At 43.2% G+C, this 18,829-nt stretch overlaps 3 protein-coding genes across 4 annotated transcripts; 2 read left to right on the forward strand and 1 right to left on the reverse strand.

Annotated features, from left to right (window-relative positions):
- Window positions 1–123: 123 nt before the first annotated feature.
- tpgs2 (tubulin polyglutamylase complex subunit 2) lies at window positions 124–3,457 on the forward strand. 2 transcript variants are annotated; one of them, XM_035631580.2, is made up of 8 exons: window positions 124–320; window positions 448–527; window positions 611–698; window positions 850–990; window positions 1,163–1,276; window positions 1,392–1,555; window positions 2,678–2,915; window positions 3,319–3,457. In XM_035631580.2, the coding sequence occupies exons 1-7, from the start codon at window positions 245–247 to the stop codon at window positions 2,894–2,896; spliced, it is 882 nt and encodes a 293-aa protein (XP_035487473.1). In that variant the 5' UTR covers window positions 124–244; the 3' UTR covers window positions 2,897–2,915; window positions 3,319–3,457. The 2 variants fall into 2 exon arrangements, with proteins under 2 accessions (XP_035487473.1, XP_035487472.1); XM_035631579.2 differs by lacking the exon at window positions 3,319–3,457 and having other exon boundaries at window positions 2,678–3,132.
- aqp7 (aquaporin 7) lies at window positions 2,296–6,751 on the reverse strand. Its single transcript, XM_035631577.2, has 6 exons — window positions 6,373–6,751; window positions 5,478–5,604; window positions 5,237–5,374; window positions 5,004–5,122; window positions 4,631–4,848; window positions 2,296–4,388 (listed from the first exon to the last, which is right to left on the reverse strand). The coding sequence occupies exons 1-6, from the start codon at window positions 6,508–6,510 to the stop codon at window positions 4,193–4,195; spliced, it is 936 nt and encodes a 311-aa protein (XP_035487470.1). The 5' UTR covers window positions 6,511–6,751; the 3' UTR covers window positions 2,296–4,192.
- A 4,613-nt stretch (window positions 6,752–11,364) lies between these two features.
- On the forward strand, window positions 11,365–18,405 carry zgc:64106 (uncharacterized protein LOC393348 homolog). Its single transcript, XM_035631838.2, has 6 exons — window positions 11,365–11,878; window positions 12,802–13,041; window positions 13,850–13,939; window positions 14,081–14,269; window positions 15,349–15,458; window positions 17,881–18,405. The coding sequence occupies exons 1-6, from the start codon at window positions 11,722–11,724 to the stop codon at window positions 18,058–18,060; spliced, it is 966 nt and encodes a 321-aa protein (XP_035487731.2). The 5' UTR covers window positions 11,365–11,721; the 3' UTR covers window positions 18,061–18,405.
- Window positions 18,406–18,829: the final 424 nt, after the last annotated feature.

An 18,829-nucleotide genomic window follows, 5' to 3' on the forward strand; every position in this document is an offset into this window, starting at 1 on the left:
CGCCTCTACCCTGCCTCTGATTGGCTAGTGTGATCGTTGTACTGGTGATTGGTTAGAGCTGGGGTCGATTGTGAAGATTAGCCAATCGCAGGCAGGGCAGGGGGCGGGTCTTGTCCCGCTTTCGGGTGGACAAACATTGAGCTTTGTCAGCTGAGGTAGTTGCAGCGAGGTGAATGATGCTGAGCAGATATTTTCAGAGGATGCTTGCACGGTTTGGTACCGCTTGGTGATTGCCGTGCTCCAGATGGACGAGATAAAAGACACGCTGGCGTTTAAAGGTGTCGCTGAGAGACTGACGCTTGGCATTACTCGAATACTCGGTGTGTATTTATCTGTGGTCTTTGCTGTGAATCTAGGAAATAAGGTCACTTGTTAGATAGCATACACGCTGTTGTCTTCACGGTCGCTTGTTATACATTTGACTCATTTGTCCCTGTTTGTGGCCAGAGAACATGCCCGGTGTGGTCGATGTGCGGTTCGCAGAGAGGGAGCCTGCTGAGAAGAGGAGTCTGCTGTCATGGGAACAGGTGAAACATGAATGTACCAACACGTCACAGAGCGAAGATTCATTGATGTCAGGCACATGAACGAGCTTTGTTTCTTCCTTTAGAAAAACACTTGCATTTTGCCAGAAGACCTGCGAGATTTCTTCCTGACAACCGATGGGTTCACCCTGACCTGGAGCGTCAAACTAGACAGTAGGTTATGGTTCCTAAATGAATTTCTATTTCATTTTTTTTCATGTTCAATCTCATGTTAAATCTCAATTATTTCATGCTCTTATTTCTGTGTGTGTGTGTGTGTGTGTGTGTGCGTGTGCGTGTGCGTGCGCGCGCGCCCGTCTTCCAGATGAGTGTGTTCCCCTGGGATGCATGACGGTCAACAGTGTGGCCAGGCTGTGCTCCCTGCTCCAACCAGCATCCCTTTTCTCTCTTCCTAACGCACCCTCGCTGGCCGACCTGGACTGGGACGAGAGCGGCACTCAGAGTGGTAAAAGCTCACATGTCAGGTCCTGATGTGGGCTTAACACAACAATTACAGCGCGTCGGCTTTGATTAAGTCTGTTTACGTGTGCCCCTGGTTGTGCAGAAAGCAGGCTAATGAATGAAATTTTGATTGGAAAGTAAATAGTTATTCAGGATTCATTAATGCTACCCGCCAGGGTCGGAGCAGCCTCCTGCTGCACCCCATTTCGATTCCCGGAGCCGCATCTTTGAACTGGATTCCTGTGGTGGGAATGGCAAAGTGTGCCTGGTCTACAAAAACTGCACTCCAGGTTTTTTTTCTACATTTATCTGTCCCTATTTTTTAAATTACAATGTTATTTGTCAGTCTTGATCATTATTAATGGAGAATAACTTAATTGAGATGTTTTACTTCGTGTATTCCAGGTGTGGTAGCCCAGCGGAGTGAAATTTGGTTCCTCGATCGCTCTTTGTGCTGGCATTTCCTGACAGCAACCTTCACCTCTTACTACCGACTGATGATAACCCACCTGGGTCTGCCCGAGTGGCAGTATGCATTTACCCCATACGGCCCCAGCCCCCAGGCCAAGGTAGCAAGAAGCACAAATCACCCTTAAAAGACAAACAGTTTTGTTATTAGGTTACACATAAGGGTGATGTAAGAGAATTTGTGGCATTCACCAATTTTCAATTGCTTAAATATGAACAAATTCATGAGTGGTCAAGATGTGTCATACGATTCATGAATAGATAGACTGCCTTTCTTCTCAGGGAAGAAACACTCGTGTGAATTAAGAGTCCCTCACTCCTCTCACTGCTTCAGGCTCTTAACTAGGGTTACTGTTCAGCATCATCCTCTGTTGCAGCCAACAGTGTAACATCACCTAGTGTAGGCTGTAATATCCCCCCGTCTAATATCTCAGTTATTTTCATCCCCATTACTGCCTTGCATATTACTATTTGCTCTAGAAAGATATTTTTCAAGCATCTAACTTCACGTAGCCTAAACTATTCCCTCTTTATTTCTGTCAGAGGACAGCATTGCTTTGGTAACACATCATTAACAGATGTACTATTTACCATTGATCATTCTGAAAGGAGCAATTTATGTCCGGTTTGTGCATTTCAGAGAGGTGAATTTTACTTGGATCACTGGTATAGACAAGAAAAGAGAATTTTAGGATGAGAATACAAAAATGTCCGTGCATAAGGCCCGTTGAGCTCTGGATTAAAACCTTAGTTTGATTTGACCAAATCATGTGTAATCAAATAAGTACTACATTGTGTTGTAGGCCCTGTAGTATCATCAGTAACACTTGGAGTCATTGCATTGTATATTAAAACACATTTTATTCAGTCTTTTCCCTTTATATGACAATATTGGCTGATCCAATAATCAAAATGATGACACAACACAAAGTTTTGAGACACTTACACAAGGCAAGTGTTTAACCTCAATGTCGGAAATAGGAAAATTACAAACCTTCTGTCTTTTCAGTATTTTGTTTTTAAAGCCTTTTAAATCCAGCAGTTCCTGAGATTATAAATTACACTGCTGGAACATTGAGTAATGCATGTAGCGAGACTTTCTCTGTTGTGTTCCTAGTGTTCCCCCAGTTTCTAATGGTTAGTGTATAAGCTATTACTAGAACATATTTGTTCACATAACTATAAAAATAACACACAATCTCTATACGCTGTACCCTATACAGCAGTGGGCATCCCTGTACCAGCCGCTGACCTTCAGCTGTGAGCTGGGCCAGGCTGATCCTGCAGGGGATTCTTATCTCAACAAGCTGGACCCCACCAACGCCTTCAAAGGCAAAACCAAGGCACCGGCCCCCAAGAAGAAGCCGCAGGCACAGTGCATCTTAAAAAGCACCGCCAAGAGCCAAGGCCGCATGGGAAGACACGGTGGGGCAAAGCGGTGAGAAGGTTCCCATACATTGGGTGAGTGCATGCGAACATGGTCAGCATGACTAAAAAGAGCAGGCATCAATTCCTTCTTAGACTGGACCTTTTGGACCGGCTGAGTGTCTGAACATAACCAAGGGTTTCCCGGCTCAACATATGGTTGATGTGATGGCACCACTTGGAAGCAACGCAACGAGTAAAGCGGATGTTCATACCTGCCTTACATTTAAATAAACATGGAAAGTACTGATAACTCAAGTATTGTGTTTTTTACCTCCCACTGCTACATGATGGAGAAATGAGACTTTCTGAAACAGCCAGATTCAGCAATATAATATAATATATATTATATCTAAAAGAAGTTTGAAAGAATTGGTCAATAAAATCTCCTTGCGTTTATGCGGCAGTAAAATAGTTTTTCTGTTTTTTTACCATGCAGACACTTCTCAGGGGCTGAGGAAACTGACAGACAGACACCTGGGAGCTTCGGTGTCAAAAGTTACGTAACTCTTATGCAAATATGAACCATGGAAGGCTTCATTTTGAAATATGAAAGACTGGTAACAAAGCGTCAAGCTCCAGTGTTTTGCCGGCCACTGTGCCTCTGCAGTGCCTCGTGGGTTTCACTGTAACGTAAACCACATAAATATGAATGTATGTTAGACATAGGCCTGTTGATCTTAATATTGTATAGTGATACTTATAATACCATGCAGGATTTTGGAGATAAAATTTGGCGGTCAGGTTTAACCCTCCCCCAAAATTACTCAAAACACTATATATATATATATAAAGACCTATATGGTTGTGCTGACCTCAAGCTATGAGGAACGAACGTCTACTGTTTCTATTTTATTTTCAAAAGAATACATGCTGACTCAAGTATTGGTTGGGGCTGTTTGTTTTTTCTTTACATACACTTTCCAAGCTCCTGTAAGTGGTCCCCTGTTGATTGTTGTAATGGATGACACTGAGGTTATATTAGCTGCTATATCCTCAGTTATATAAGCAGGTCATATTTAATTTAGTTACTATAATTAGCAGTGGGAGGAGTAAATCATAGATGTTGTCAGCATCAGATAGTGTATGTGTTATAGTGTCTGTGCCACAGTCAGACTTTTTTTTCAGTATCTAGTTGAATAACATGATGCGTTGAATCTCATAAAACATTATATTCCAACGAATAACCTCTATCTAATCATTTCATTTTTGGTCTTTCTTTTTTCAACTTTTCATTAACATGGAACGTTTCTCCTATATACAGATAATCATACATCCACATATGCCTTTGATACTTGACATAGCTGGGTTTCTCACACACATGCATTCTCACAGTTGTTTTTATGATCCGTCTCCTCCTTCAACTCCTTCAACTCCTCCAACAACCCCTCACCCTGTTCATAGACAGGTGGGTGGTGCAATTCCACCAAAGCCCTGTACATCCCCGCACCCAATATGCCTCCAATGGGCGGAGCAACTAGAGGCACCCACCACCAACCATTTCCAGACCTACAAAGATAAAGACAGGGAACATGAGTTGATGCAATTGAACATTAGGGGGGGTAGATGAAAAACAAAATTCTATAAACTGTTAATAAACAACCAGCGATAACCCCGTAATGTTTGTTGAAAAGCTGCACAGGTTATTCAATTATTAACAAAGATCTTTTGCCATCAAGTGAACCCATGTTAAGGTGACATGTCACAACAGCAAACCCTCCCCTAATAGGCAATAAATGCTCCCTGTGTACCTGAACACATCAGCTCCCCAGCCTGCTATGGCAGTGAAGACCCTGGGTGCAATGTCTCTGTTGGGGTTGATAGCGTAGCCGCTGTTGCTGCCCAGAGAAATTCCAATGAGCAGCACCAGGAGACCCACGGCGACAGGCTCGCTGCCTGCTGCGGCCGGCTTGTTCTTCTGGTCGGACAGAGCCATCAGGCACATCAGCAGCATGGCTGTGCCAAACACCTAACACACACACACACACACACACAAAACATGCAAATGTATGTCAAGATAGCTGGGTGTAAAACAATACAACGATGAAAAGGGTTTCATTCAGAATAATGAGTCATATGATGAGTGATTTGTGGCTGTAATCCTTTAATCCAGTGTCACACTACCTGGTCGAAGAATCCAGCTGGCAAGGAGAGGTATGGTGCCGGATAGGTGGCGAAGATACCAGCAGTGGCTCTGTCACCAGTCACAGTCAGGTTTCCGCCACAATAATCATGTATGGCCTCTGCATATGGAAACAGTATTGATAAGCCAAGGTGAGAAAGGTGTATGACTACAGATAACAATCCAGTGCAGGGTTCGGTGTCTTAGTGTGCTCGAACGTGCAGCGTTCCCTCACCGTAGTAGACGGCATAAATTGTCCCCGCCGCCAGAAACGATCCCAACAGCTGCGCGAAAATGTACACAGGCAACATCTTCCACGCGAGGCGACCAAATGTGCACATTGTGATTGATACCGCGGCATTCATGTGCGCCCCTGACGGAGCCAGAAAGCATGGGAGACACAGTATATGAGCTCTACAACGACTGGGAATGAACTTTTTAAAGGAAAGGTCAGTGTGTGGTGTGAATTCCCATACCTGAGACTTTCCCCCCAACGTGCACCCCCATGGTGACACCCAGCGCGAAGCCCAGGTTGATGCTGATGTACTGTCCGAATTCTCCCTGTCCTGTCACTACTTGGGCCACAGAGCCCAGGCCAAACACCTGGACTCAAAGAGAGCCAACGATTGACAGGCAATGTCACAGAGGATGATTACAGAGAGGGAAAACGCTCACAGGCAATCCAAATGAAGGGGAAAACGTTCCAACCAGCAAACAGATGATGGACACTCAATAAACACATTGAGTTGTGCCAGTTAAGTCAGTGCTAGGCAGTTTTCAGTGAGTTCATTTAACTTTGAACTCGGTGAAAGACTGTAGGCTGAGTGGAAAAAAGGGCTGACACTGAAAAACTGCAGGCAGTCTTTCAGGAAACAGGGGAAATGTTGTTCCTCTTACAAAACTCGTCTGGTTTCCCCTGTGCGAACGCAGCACGGTTAAGTCTTGACGTAAAATACAATGTAGCTGTGTGTGCTCATATGAATATCTAGCTGTTCACTGTTTTGTGTGTAGTGCATTGCAGCGATCTATGTTTAGGGTCTGTTGTAGCAGCTGACTTTTGCAACCGTCTCCGTGTGGCTCGTTGCCTGACCATTCCTCTGGCGACACTAGAGTTCCTGGTTCACCCACTACAACCCACCAACCCCCACTCATGACCCCTGCCATGTGACTGAAAGGTGCTCATGTGTTTGGACGAGGGAGCGCGTTGTTAGGGTCAAGAGCATGACACTGCTAATCGATGGCATACTGTTGTTTCAGAGAAGCAAACAAGTGGAAGATTAAGAATGTAAGTTTAAAATCACATATTATTATAAAAAAAATGCTGTCAAGGCATACAACACTCCAGACGTCTTTCATTATAAATTCTCTTACCATCATGACATATGTGCAAAGATATTCAGCAAGTCCCACTCGAACAAATTCGTTCTTTAGCCAAACCTTGGGTCGAGTGACTCTCTCCCCTTTCCTCTGAGAGACCCCCAGTTCTACTGAATTCACCAAGTCCTTCATTTCCTCTTCTTCTCTCCTTTGCCTCTTTTTGTGCTATAGTAGTCTATTTTGTAGTTTGGCAAAAAAAAATTAGAGCTCAAATTTCAGAACCCCTTGCAGTATTGTTTAGGAGGTGCCTTCCATGCCACGCAGAAGTCCACAAACATGTCTCTTGTCTGTTTTGTCCCTCTCCTCTAATGTTTCTTCTCCACTCACTTTCTCTTTGTGTGTGTGGCGCTCTCTCTCTCTCTCTCTCTCTCTCTCTCTCTCTCTGTGTGTGTGTGTGTGTGTCACACATAGCCATTGAGATTTGTCCACAGTGTATAGCTTTGACCCAACCCCCCTCCCCCCGTATATGCTGCATCACACACACGCGGTCCCACACACCGTCCAATGGCGTTGCATTATCTGAGGCTACGTGGCCAATAAGGAAAAAGGTTGAAAAAACAAACTGCCATGTGAAACATAAATATTTGCTGACAACTCTAATTGACAAAAAAGGGCATAGACACAATATCTAATGGAACCTTTTCTCTGTGTATGCATGCACATGCATATTAAAGACCTTAAAATAAATTTAAGATAGTTTAGTTTAGTAGATACTTTATTTATCCCGAGGGAAATTCAGGCATCCAGCAGCATTTACAAACATACATACATTAAACATACATCAATCCTACATAAAATAAAAATACAAAATTACAAAAACAAAAACTATAAAAACTAGCTTATGACAGTGCAAAACGGGAAAATGGATGTGCAAATGAAGGTAGAAATAAATTGTCCTTTTGTATTGTCCTCCCTGCCTTGACTAGGAGCTGTTGTACAGTCTCATGGCCAGGGGGACAAAAGAGCTTTTCAGTCTGTTGGTGGAGCAGGACTGGGACAGCAGTCGGCCACTGAACACATTCCTCTGCCTGGTGAAGGTGTTGTGCAGTGGGTGGTTGGCGTTGTCCAGTATGAACAGCAGTTTGTCCAGGGTCCTTTTTTTCTGCCACTGTCACCAGAGAGTCCAGCTCTGTGCCCACCACTGAGCCAGCTCTCCTCACCAGTCTGTCCAATCGACCAGCGTCTCTCTTCTTGCTGCTTCCTCCCCAGCAGACCACGGCATAAAAGAGGACGTGGCCACCACAGACTGGTAAAACATCTGCAACAATTTTTTGCAGATGTTGAAGGACCCCAGCCTTCTCAGGAAGTACAGACGGCTCTGCCCTTTCCTGTGTAGAGCGTCCATATTTGCTGTCCAGGTTGTCGTCCAGCTGCAGCCCCAGGTATTTATTAAGATAATAAATAAGTTAAGATAATAGATTCTCAGCTAAATCTAAATTGAAGGCCTAATGTAAGGCTCAATTTATTCTGTAGAATGTGTACATATATCAGTGTGATAAGTGATACATTTTGCGGTGTAGAAATGATTTTAAACGTTGCCTTCTGTGTTTCTTAACCTTTTGTGGACAGCATGGCATTATGTTTCATATAATGATTTTATTATTATATGTTAACTCCACTGTTACTGCGTTCAAACATTTTGCCTTTAACTACTGGGACAATACTGGACAAACAATCCAAACAACAAAGAGTGTTGTGAACTTTGCCAAATATCCTTACCAATCTAAAACACGACTCTTATGACCCCGGTTAGGAATCATAAGACTTAACTGTTTTTTTATTTAACTGTTAACTGTTAAGTGGATTGGGACAAAATGTTTGTGTACGTACTCATGTTCTTCTTTTCTTTTGCTTTAGTGAACATGTTATGTGGTCTAATTTGCAATTTGCTAAACTAAGAAGAGAAACATGGCATGAACGTCATACCTGCTAATCACAAGCATGTTGTTTTGCATTAGCATTTAGACCATCCCACTCAAACCACCCGTCCATGATATGGCAGCATTCTCTTGTCTCCAAATGTGACATTTGGCTGTCAAAGAGGTGAGGATCTCTCCTTCGTTTGTCTATTTGTTTTCTACTATACATAGGCAAACGATGCAATGAGCACTTTCACATTTTCGATCTTACAAGCACTTTGTTTGCTGTAAAACACTAAATTCAAACATTGTTCTCTACATGCTCTCCCACATGTATTGCTCAGCCTTCAAAATAAAAGCACAATGGCAGGCGGATTATTCATGTACACATTCCTTCAGCGCAAATTCAGATTAATATGTAACATATGTTAAGAACAGACGAGTACATATATAATACTTAAATAACAATCGAACATTTCATTCAAAGCAGACAATTATAGCAGGCTCTTAGTTACAAATAAAAATGCAAAGTGTTGTGGACACTGCCAGTGGTGTTGCATGGAAATCTGGGCCCTGTACACATGCTGCTTCACTAACCCCCCCTCCCCTTTTAATACATTAAACACACTGTGACACCTGTACAAGTCAACAAGTAAGCACCCTCAACACCCATATGGAAAAGAACTGGATAAATTATGTTTATAAATGCTTATTAAATAACAACTTGTATGTTGTCATGAATGTTCTATATTTTTTTTTAGCAAAGGAATGATAATCATAAAAAAAAACACAGAAATGTTGGCTACAGACACATATAACAGTGGCTAGATAATTTTCGTCTCCAAATCACCCACCGGTGAAAGCTTGGTCACGAGGCTGTCAGGGATGTGTTACCGTTTGGTACACAGAGGTCAACGCCGAGGTGCTTGTTCTGTTGTCGTATGGGCTGCACGTGCTGCTGTCAGTTGTACATTATGATCTGCTGGATTTTGCAAATTTCACAAGAATCACAGCCATGAAAAATGTCACATATTGCTCTCCTTTACTCTGTCTGCCAGCACATACGGAAGCAGCTGGTTGATGCAGCCATGGGACCCCTGGTTGATTTTGGATTGAGTTGCGTTGTCAAGGATAACCCTCCTTACCTTATATCCAATGCGATGCCTGGCTTCGACTCTGATTTACCAATCTGTGATTACTACATTAAAACAAAGCTTCACTCCCTCGTCATCCACACGGTCTTTTAATTACGTCTGTGTCTTCTAGGTACCGAATGTCACATCACATCCCTCCACAGTGGTACAGTTGTTCCAACTATAATGGGCTGGTCCAACCACAGTGTGGCAGCTCTACGGAATGCGTCACACGGATTCATTACTTGAGACACAAAGCGTCCTCAGAATTCTCAACACTAGTTGGTGCAACCGGCCGCAGGAAATATTTTTAACACTGGCCTATTGCAAACAATTTGAAGGTGCATACCGCCACCTACTGCACAAGACTGTGTAACATCATGTAAGTTACTCATTGCATTAGTACAGTGGTGAGAAATGGCCGACTTGCTTGCCATACCTATGTTCAGGGTTAAAAAAAACAACAACACTGTGGACACAGATAAATTGCCACGTGCGTTTGTGGATGTGCTATGGCAGAAGTGTAGCAAAAATCACGTGTAGCAGATTGAAGTACAGTTACACAAATCTACACACACACACACACACAAATAATATTGCTACAATATTGGCCCCATACTCATCGAACTAACCTGCATGAAAGCAAATAAGTGCATTTGCTAAAATGTCAAACCATTCCCTCTTGTCAAACTGGACGGACTGCTCAGGAAGGCCAGCTCGGTCGTGGGATGCCCTCTTGACCTTGTGGAGATCAACCCCATCCCACGCTTGCAGTGAGAAAGTCTGTGTAATGATGTCATATTAAGCACAGTACATCCTGAGATACAGCACCTCTGTCGTATGGGGTTTACCCATGAACTGTATATAAAGAACCACACAGTTCAGTTCTGGACCCTGGACAGATCATCAGCCGCCATGGCGGCATCTCATTTGTTATCGTCATCATTTTTTATGCGGATGATATTCACCCGTATTGCTCTCTTAAACCGGATAAGAGTTACCAATAATCCATTTTAAATGAATGTTTGGTTGCTGTCAAGATTTTGACGGCTGACACCCGTCAGTTAAAGAAGACACGTTCTTATAATTGCTCCAGACAACGCAATGCGAAACACCAAGCAGCAAAAGGGTTTATCAAGTATTTGTGTTCAGCATAACCGTTGAAATTTGTGTGTCATCATTCACTAATTTCTGTCTTTTTATGATGATGTCAGCCATTTTATGCAATCCTGTATTTTTGAGGAATATAGCTGATTTTAGATCTGTGGTGAAGATATGTTCTTACTTTTATTCCTTCAAGATTAGATCACTGTAACACTCTGTTTGAATCAAACGGTCCCAAATGCAGCTGCTCGTTCAGGGAGAGACAGGTTTTGATCGTGTTATCATCAATTAGTTGCCACTGCAGAAAGGCAGACTGAAGTAAGGCGAGAGAGATTATGTGGCATGCACTGCAACAGCTTGGCCACTAGGGGGCTCCCGCCGCCCGTCTTTTAACTAGAAATAACAAGAGTTCCCTTGTGCTGTATTCTTGCGCTTGTCTACCGCTTTATCCATTTAAGGGTCACGGGGGGAGAACCCACTCCACACAGAAAGGCCCTGGTTGGTTTGAACCGGGACTCGAACCCAGAACCTTCTTGCTGGATGTGAGGCGGAAGTGCTAACCACTACACCACCGTGCAGCCTGTATTCTTGTACTCTCCTATTTAAAGATTATTATATTATTATAGACTTATCTTGCGCAAAACTCATATCTCATAACTCATATGATAAAAGTAAAATTCGATATCACCACATCTAGAGCCGATATCAGGACGTCGTAGGGATTTGACCACTCCTTTGAGGATTAAAAAAAGATTTGTTTTATAAGATAGCGATAATTCACTGGTCTTCTCTGAGAACTTTAACTTTTTCTTTTTTTTTACAGGTACAGGTACAGGTCCTCTGTTATGAAGACATCTAAAGAATGTCCAGCTGACAAAGACACACAGAAACCGGTTTGAATGACCACTATCTGACTGTTCCGGTGAAGTGGAGCGCCTTTCAGCCAATCAGAGAAGCATAGGGTAAGGGTAATATCTCTGTCAGCTTATATCACCTGCCTCGGACGACATCAACGGGAAAGACTCTCCTCCACACACACACACACACACACACACACACGCCTGTGGCACCTCCGGGTGAAGATACTGAAAATTCCGATCCTATCGCGCGGCCCCAGGGGAGAACGCGACCTTTGCCACTCGGCGCTTTTACAGCTGTTCCACCCCCTCGGCGCAGCTCACTGGAGAGTGGGCTTCTGTGTCGATGGTCCGGGGAGCAGACTCTCGGCTCGCACACTGAGCGACGGTATGTCTTGGCTGGCTCTGTTCTTCCATCCCGCCTGGGCACTTTCCACGGCGCTGCTGGCGCTCGTCGTGCGCCTGCAGCGGCGAGCGCGCTGGGAGCCGAGCGCCTGCGCGGCGCTGCTGAGGGGGAAGACGACCGTGGTGACAGGGGCCAATACAGGTGGGTCCGGTCTCTCTCAATGAAACACGGGGGAAACCACACCGGGGGGCCGGTGCAGTTCAGTGGGCTTGTGTCCGTGCGTATTAATGCCATTTGGTTTTTGTAAAAAAAACAAAACTTTAAAAGTCCTTTTCTGAGAGGATATTTGTCACGTTTGACGGCAGGATGTTGTATAGACAGATATATGACCGCTCGACATGTTTGACGTCTTTACACACGACTTCTGTTGTCTGGATATATTTCAAAAGGGATTTCTTAGATGTTCAGTTCAGTTTATTCACAGAAACGCGTTGTAATTCAATACAATCACACGGGACATATTGGAGATATGTGAAGTGGGACACCCTGATAAGCCAGACCATGACGTCAAAATGTGACGTCATGGCTTAAACTCCTTAACATGAATCTACAATCTGCAGTCTCGTACCTTTAAATGGACGGAGGCTCATTCATTCGAACAGCAAACATTCTCCACAAGAACTAGATCATTTGAATGTTTTTCTTATTGAGGCTTTAAAATCATAAAAGTGTGCACCCCGATCACGTGTGTAATATGTGGCATATCCATGGATTAAAACGTAATTGCACTTTCTTACAAGTTATGGATCTGACAGCTGTTAAGCATTAACTAAGAAACAGCAATAACTGACGAGTAGATGCAGCCAACCCTGTTTTGTTAGCAGGAACATCTTGGATTATTGTCCATCTCAATCAATCAATACAGAACAATCATTCTGTGATATCCTGCGACAAAATTGGCTCATGTCCCTCTAGAAAGTTTATAACTGTGGAACGCACACGTAGTCTTTAATACACTGAGGTCAGAATGGTCATGTATAGTAAAAAGAGTAAAGCCTGCTCAAGCTGGTCTAAAAGAGACAGGTAGATGGTCATTTCATTTTTGCTCTCTTCCACTCTGCTAGGCATCGGGAAGTTCATTGCCATGGACTTTGCCCGACGTGGGGCCCGTGTGATCCTTGCGTGTCGCAGTGAGGCCCGCGGGACAGCAGCTCTGAAAGAAATCCGGGAGAAAACGGGAAACTCCGACGTCCACCTCCGCCTGGTCGACCTGTCTTCTCTGGACTCTGTCAGGGAATTTGCTCACAGGATTCTTGAGGAGGAGAAAGCTCTTCACATCCTCGTCAACAATGCTGCCGCATCAGGTGACAAATGCGCAGTAGGATTTAGTTTTATGGCTGCATTAAGGAAGCACCCCACAAACAAAAACATCCCATCCTTATTGCCCATCTGCCACACATCTGGAAGCAATGAACACGATCAACAAGATCGAAAAGTGGCTGATGGTATGCCACAGGTGGTTAAAGGGGCAGTGAGTGATTTTAATCCAATACCGCTCTGCCTAGCCCGAGGCTGTGGGTTCGCGGCCCGGCCAGTGCCACAAGAGTGCAGTCAAATCATCAACAACAACAAAGAGATAGACAAGCTATCTCCAAAATCGCATTAAGCAGCATATGCTGATTGCTAGTAGTATGCCGTTGTACTGCAGCACCACACCACACACTTCTGATGCATACTCTTTGTGCATTTAATGCCGGAGGGCTGTCTACTGTCAATATAAGTTACACATAGCTCCAGGGTTTGGGTTACATGGGAAATTTGTTCTTTAGCTCATTCATTATCAAACGGTTTACTTCTGATGCAGTATACTCTCTAAACCTCATGCCATTTGTGAATAGAATTGTTGTATACTATCATTTTTTGTCTCCCCGCGACTATGACACCTCAAGAGAGACTTCATTCAGCTGCTCGATGATTGTTGTGGCTTGCCACAGACAGATTGACCGTGCTTGTTTCCTGAGAAGACTCTTCTTAACAGTTTCTCAGGGGAAGATAGACAAAATTCCACGACACTCATAACCATAGAAGTACAAATATGATTTGTTTTATGTATACGTGTATATTTGTATGTAATCTAATTTGTAAAATGATATTCTTTTAATCAACAACCAGGTTTACCAAGGCAGCTAACCAAAGATGGTTTTGAAATGTCTTTTGCCACCAACCACCTGGGGCCGTTCCATCTCACCAACCTGCTGCTGGGTAAGACTCCACCAGGATTTTGTGGACAAGAAACGTTGATTGTCTGTTGATTGCAGTCATACGTTATGTATTTAGTTTTTCCATTTTTCTGTCTCTCCTTCTCATTTCCCTCTTCTTTCCTCACTCTGCATTTCATTCCAGATCTGATGAAGTGTTCAGCTCCGGCGCGTATTGTCACCCTCAGTTCAGTCAACCATAAGAAGGGTCAGGTGGACTTCTCGCATTTTCATGGGGAGAACCTCACTTATTTTATGGATAAGGTCTACAACCACACGAAGCTGCACAATGTAATCTGTACCAACGAGCTAGCACGCAGGCTAGAGGGGACAGGTATGTAACGATCAAGATTATTATAGTTATTATTCATTACAATAGCTAATGCAGTGTGTACCCAATTAGGTGCTGCAGAAGTGTATGACAATGCAAAACAGAAGAGATGACGACAGGTGACAAATGATTGTAATGTCAATCTAGATTGACATTAGAGCCTGACCAATAGGGGGAAGATGCCGATACCATGCCGATGATATTAGGGAGTATGAAAAATTTGTATACTGATATATATATAACTTTTTTTAAATTTTGCAATGACTCCTAAGATGTCTAATTCAAGCCATTATGACAAAGAAATGTAAATGAGCATTGATACATTTTACATTTTAACCATAAATAAATATAGAAGTTCATGTACAAATCTATGGAATTTGAACCTAGGAAATAAAGATGCCTTCTTTATGTCAAATGCAAATACACTGTAAATGCACATCTTGTCTGCACCGTTTATTCCGTTCAAAATTAAAGGTTTCATATCGCTGGATATCGGCAAACATAAACACAGATCCTGACATGTCTGTGAAAGGCTCATTTTGATTACAAATTTACACTTAAAAAATGCTTTGCCACCAGCAACGTATTTGGGGAAGCGAGACATTGAGTGTTCTATTTGAGTAAAAAAACAACAACCAGTATCCACGTCCACGAGAGCTTAGCCTGCAAGTCGTCAAGAACGAGTTTGCGACTGCTTCTCCGTGCTCCAGTCACATACCACTACACTCCTGGTGGCTGGATCACAGCCTCTACTAAAGATGTTTCCCCTGTTGTGCGAACAGATACACAGTACATTTTTCAGACAAAATAGGAAAAGGGGAAAACAAGGCTTTTTCTTTTGGTCTTTTGAACTTCGTCTGCTTTAGAGCCACACGTGAAAGCGCTTAGAGGGGAAAGACAATCTCAGCTGCACTGCTCTGCTGGAACCAGGAATCCCTGAGTCATATTCAAATACAAGACATCGATCTACGGAGAAGCTGCGTTTGAAGACTTGTTTACGTTTCTCTCTACCGCTCTTTGTCCCTGTGTTTCTCTCTGTTGCTCACAATGTGATGTGGGTCTGTGTTTCTCTGCACGTGTAGGTGTCACCGCCAACTCTGTCCACCCTGGCATTGTCCTGACAGATGTGATAAGAAACTACCCGTTCGCAGTTCGTTTCCTTTTCAACCTCATTGGATTCTTCTTTTTCAAAGTGAGTATTGCATTTTATTGCACTGTCACGGTCCACATATTTCCCCTGTGCCAGGTTGAATGTGGTTTGTTGTTTTTTGGTGAAACGCGTCCTGTTGTATAAATACACACCATCCCGTCTTGCCGAAGTAGGGAGAATGGTGTATCATTATTGTGAGTTGTTTTGAAGTCATCCATTAAACTTATAGATTGCATGCTGAACTTGTTCTGTGAGATATTTTCAGTGGGAATTTAGTATTTCGAAATACACTTCATTGAGGCACTGTTCAGCGAGTAAACATTTCTGTTGTGCAACAGTTGAAATGGACCAATTTAAAAGTCAAATCCCATTTTAGTACTCCATGAAATTGAAATGATAAGCACTCCCTTATTCAGGCTTCAAGGAAAAGACCGATTGGTACGATTATAATCGTTGGCTGGCCGAGCACAATCTCAATGTGTTAACCAATATTCCCACGTTTCACTGCTCGTCCAGAGAGAAAGACTCATAGTGTGAACTAAATTTGGAATTGTTCCAGAAATTCTTCTTCAGAAAATGCTTTCGGGAAATGAGTTACACACTCTTCCTGTGGTTTGTAATTCCTGGACAGGGGGTTCTTGTACGCCACATTATAATGTAGCGGGCAAATTATCCAAAAGGGGCATTGAATCAGGAGCAACTGGACTTGTTGAAGTTTTTTCAAGACGCTTCGCCGGTCATCCAAGAGGCTTCTTCGGTTCTAACTGCGTTGTGGTATTTCACCTCAGCGGATTATGGGCAGTGCTCATCTTAGGTGCTAGACGTACATATTTTGGACAGGGAGGGCAGATGGTTTGAAAGAGGAGTGAAGGAAGACATCTATGTCAGACTAGAGAAAGAATCTCTCAACAGACGCGGTGGTCTGCGACACCATCTTTCTCCCGCCTGCAACGCTGCCCTGTCAACCATCTGTCACACTCCGCCTCACGTGACCCCCGAGGACAACTCTATGGACTCGTGACCTCAGGTGACCATCGCTTCAACAGTGTCAACAACTGTCACTGAAACAGTCTGGACCGTCCGATGAGCACTGCCCCCACTCCACCTGGGTTTCACAGTTAGAACTGAAGAAGCCTTTTTGGATGAGAGGTGAAACATCTTCAAGAGTCTCCAGTCAGGCTGCTCCTGATTCAATGCCCGTTTGGATAACTAAGACCAGGGTGGATGAAAATCTCCACAGACATTGAGACAATAATATCCTAACTCTTTGAAAAAACACTGTGGCCTACTACTGGAGATCGTAAGGTACTCGGCAAGGTACGATACAATAGCAGCTTAGTTGAAGAGCATGAGAGCAAACAACTCTCTTTAGTTTTGGTCATTTTTGTGGTTTTGGTAAAGATGATATAAGAAACTACCTTCCACAATCTTTGGATACTGATCAAGTATTAGTAGCAATACTCATGTTATGCAAGATGGACGCCTTTGAAGCTGTGGTGGAGAGGAGGAATATGAACAAACTGTTACCCATCATGGAGAACCGGGACCATCCTCTCCACCTCACACTGGACAGACAGCGGAGTTCATTCTCCAATAGACTGATTCAGCTTCGCTGTCATAAGTACCGCTACAGGAAATCTTTCCAACATAAAACATAAATCCCGGCACATTTGCACCTACGTGTTACCATGTACCTCTGCGCATTACTGGTAACTGATTGTACTACTGAACTATTTCCACTGTTAATATTTCATGTAAGTTCCTTAAAATTATTACTCTTATTCACTATAGTTTTTGCAATTCGTATATTTTACATTTATTTGTGTAGATATTGTATATATTTTTAAAGTGTGCTGTGGGAAACGTGCTGCTGTTACACTGGAATTTCCCAACTTGGGATAAATAAAGTGTCTATCTATGTTATAGAGCCCACTTGCGCAACACTTTGGCACGGTCTGCTTTGGCAGTTGATATTGTTTTTCAATGTCAAATGCTAATGTTCTTTAAATAATAATTTAATAAGATTGTTACCACCACAGCGTTTGTTAGAAGAGCCCTGAGACATTCATACAGCTCGCAAAAGAACCATTTTCAGGTCTATGAGGTGAAACTGAAAGAGAGTGCAACCGAAAACTGTGTGGCACCACTGATGTAACCATGGTAGGTCAAAGTTTAACTAAGAGATTGATCTGTAAACTTTGATGGATGTTTACAACGGACACAGTTGGGTAAAACTGTCAGTTCTCTTCCAAATAATTTTGGCTAAGAGAGTTGTGTGTTTCCTGGAGTTCAGCTTCATAATCCGTAACACACTCACAACCATCCATCCTTTTCAGACTCTTGGCTCAGCACTGACCATTCAACAAGATGTTGATCTGTGATGTGCATTTGTAGTCCTTGTTTCTTTCTTTCTTTTGACTGTGACCTCACCTTTCTTCTCCACCATCCTTGTCTCCCTTCTCAGTCTCCAGAGGAGGGCGCAGTCAGCTCAATCTACTGTGCAGTAGCGGAGGAAACCCAGGGGATAACTGGGAAGTATTTCGACAGCGACTGCTCTCTGGCTCTACCCGCCCCTTTAGCACGAGACGCTGCCCTCGCGGTCAAGGACTTTGAGATCTGTGAGAGACTGACATCGAAGCTCTGAATTCTCAGGCAAATGGAGGCTTGGTGACTGCTGGGGTGATGGATGTGTAACATATGGGTGAAAAGCTATCTTTAAAGCCAGCAGGGGGATTTTCTGAATAATTATAATTAATATTTTTTTTGTGTGGATAATTTGCGGGGACACCAATCTGCGGGGAAGCAGGGAAATGAATCATGTCTTCAGTTTTGTGTATCACTCAAATGCAGTTACTGGATATTGTTGTTGTTGTTGATGATTTTTCTAATACATCAAATACAAATAATTTTAATAAATGTTAGCTGATTTTGAGCGCTCAGTGTTTTCCGCTTATTGTAGAAAATAAACGTTTGCAAAAAGCACAAGGCAGCACATGTCGGTTTTCCCTGTATTAGTGTGAAAAACCTGTCAAACTCGATTAACCACTTTGTCATGACATGACCCTTGAGTGACTTTAATCATTGACTATTTTATTATTTCCTGTTTTATTTTGGAAATTGACCTTCCTCAATTGTGCTGCAGTTTTACTTCCCGCCCCAGTGTGTTTCCCTCCCTCCATTGTTATTACCTGCTCCGTATTTCCAGCCTCTGTGTGTATATGTCTCTGTGTTCCCCTCGCTCTTTGTTGGTTCTGTCCGTTTTGGACGTTTGTTTTACTACCTGCAGGTCTGTTTTTGCCACATTCATGTAACTTTGCTGTATTTATGTGCCGTTTTGTAGACGCACTGGTGTTTTCAGAGAGTCTCCCGAGACAGATTCCGCCACCTCTTAAAAATGTGGAAATTATTACAGA

This window comes from Scophthalmus maximus, chromosome 6 (genome assembly GCF_022379125.1).
Source record: "Scophthalmus maximus strain ysfricsl-2021 chromosome 6, ASM2237912v1, whole genome shotgun sequence".
Lineage (NCBI taxonomy): Eukaryota > Metazoa > Chordata > Actinopteri > Pleuronectiformes > Scophthalmidae > Scophthalmus > Scophthalmus maximus.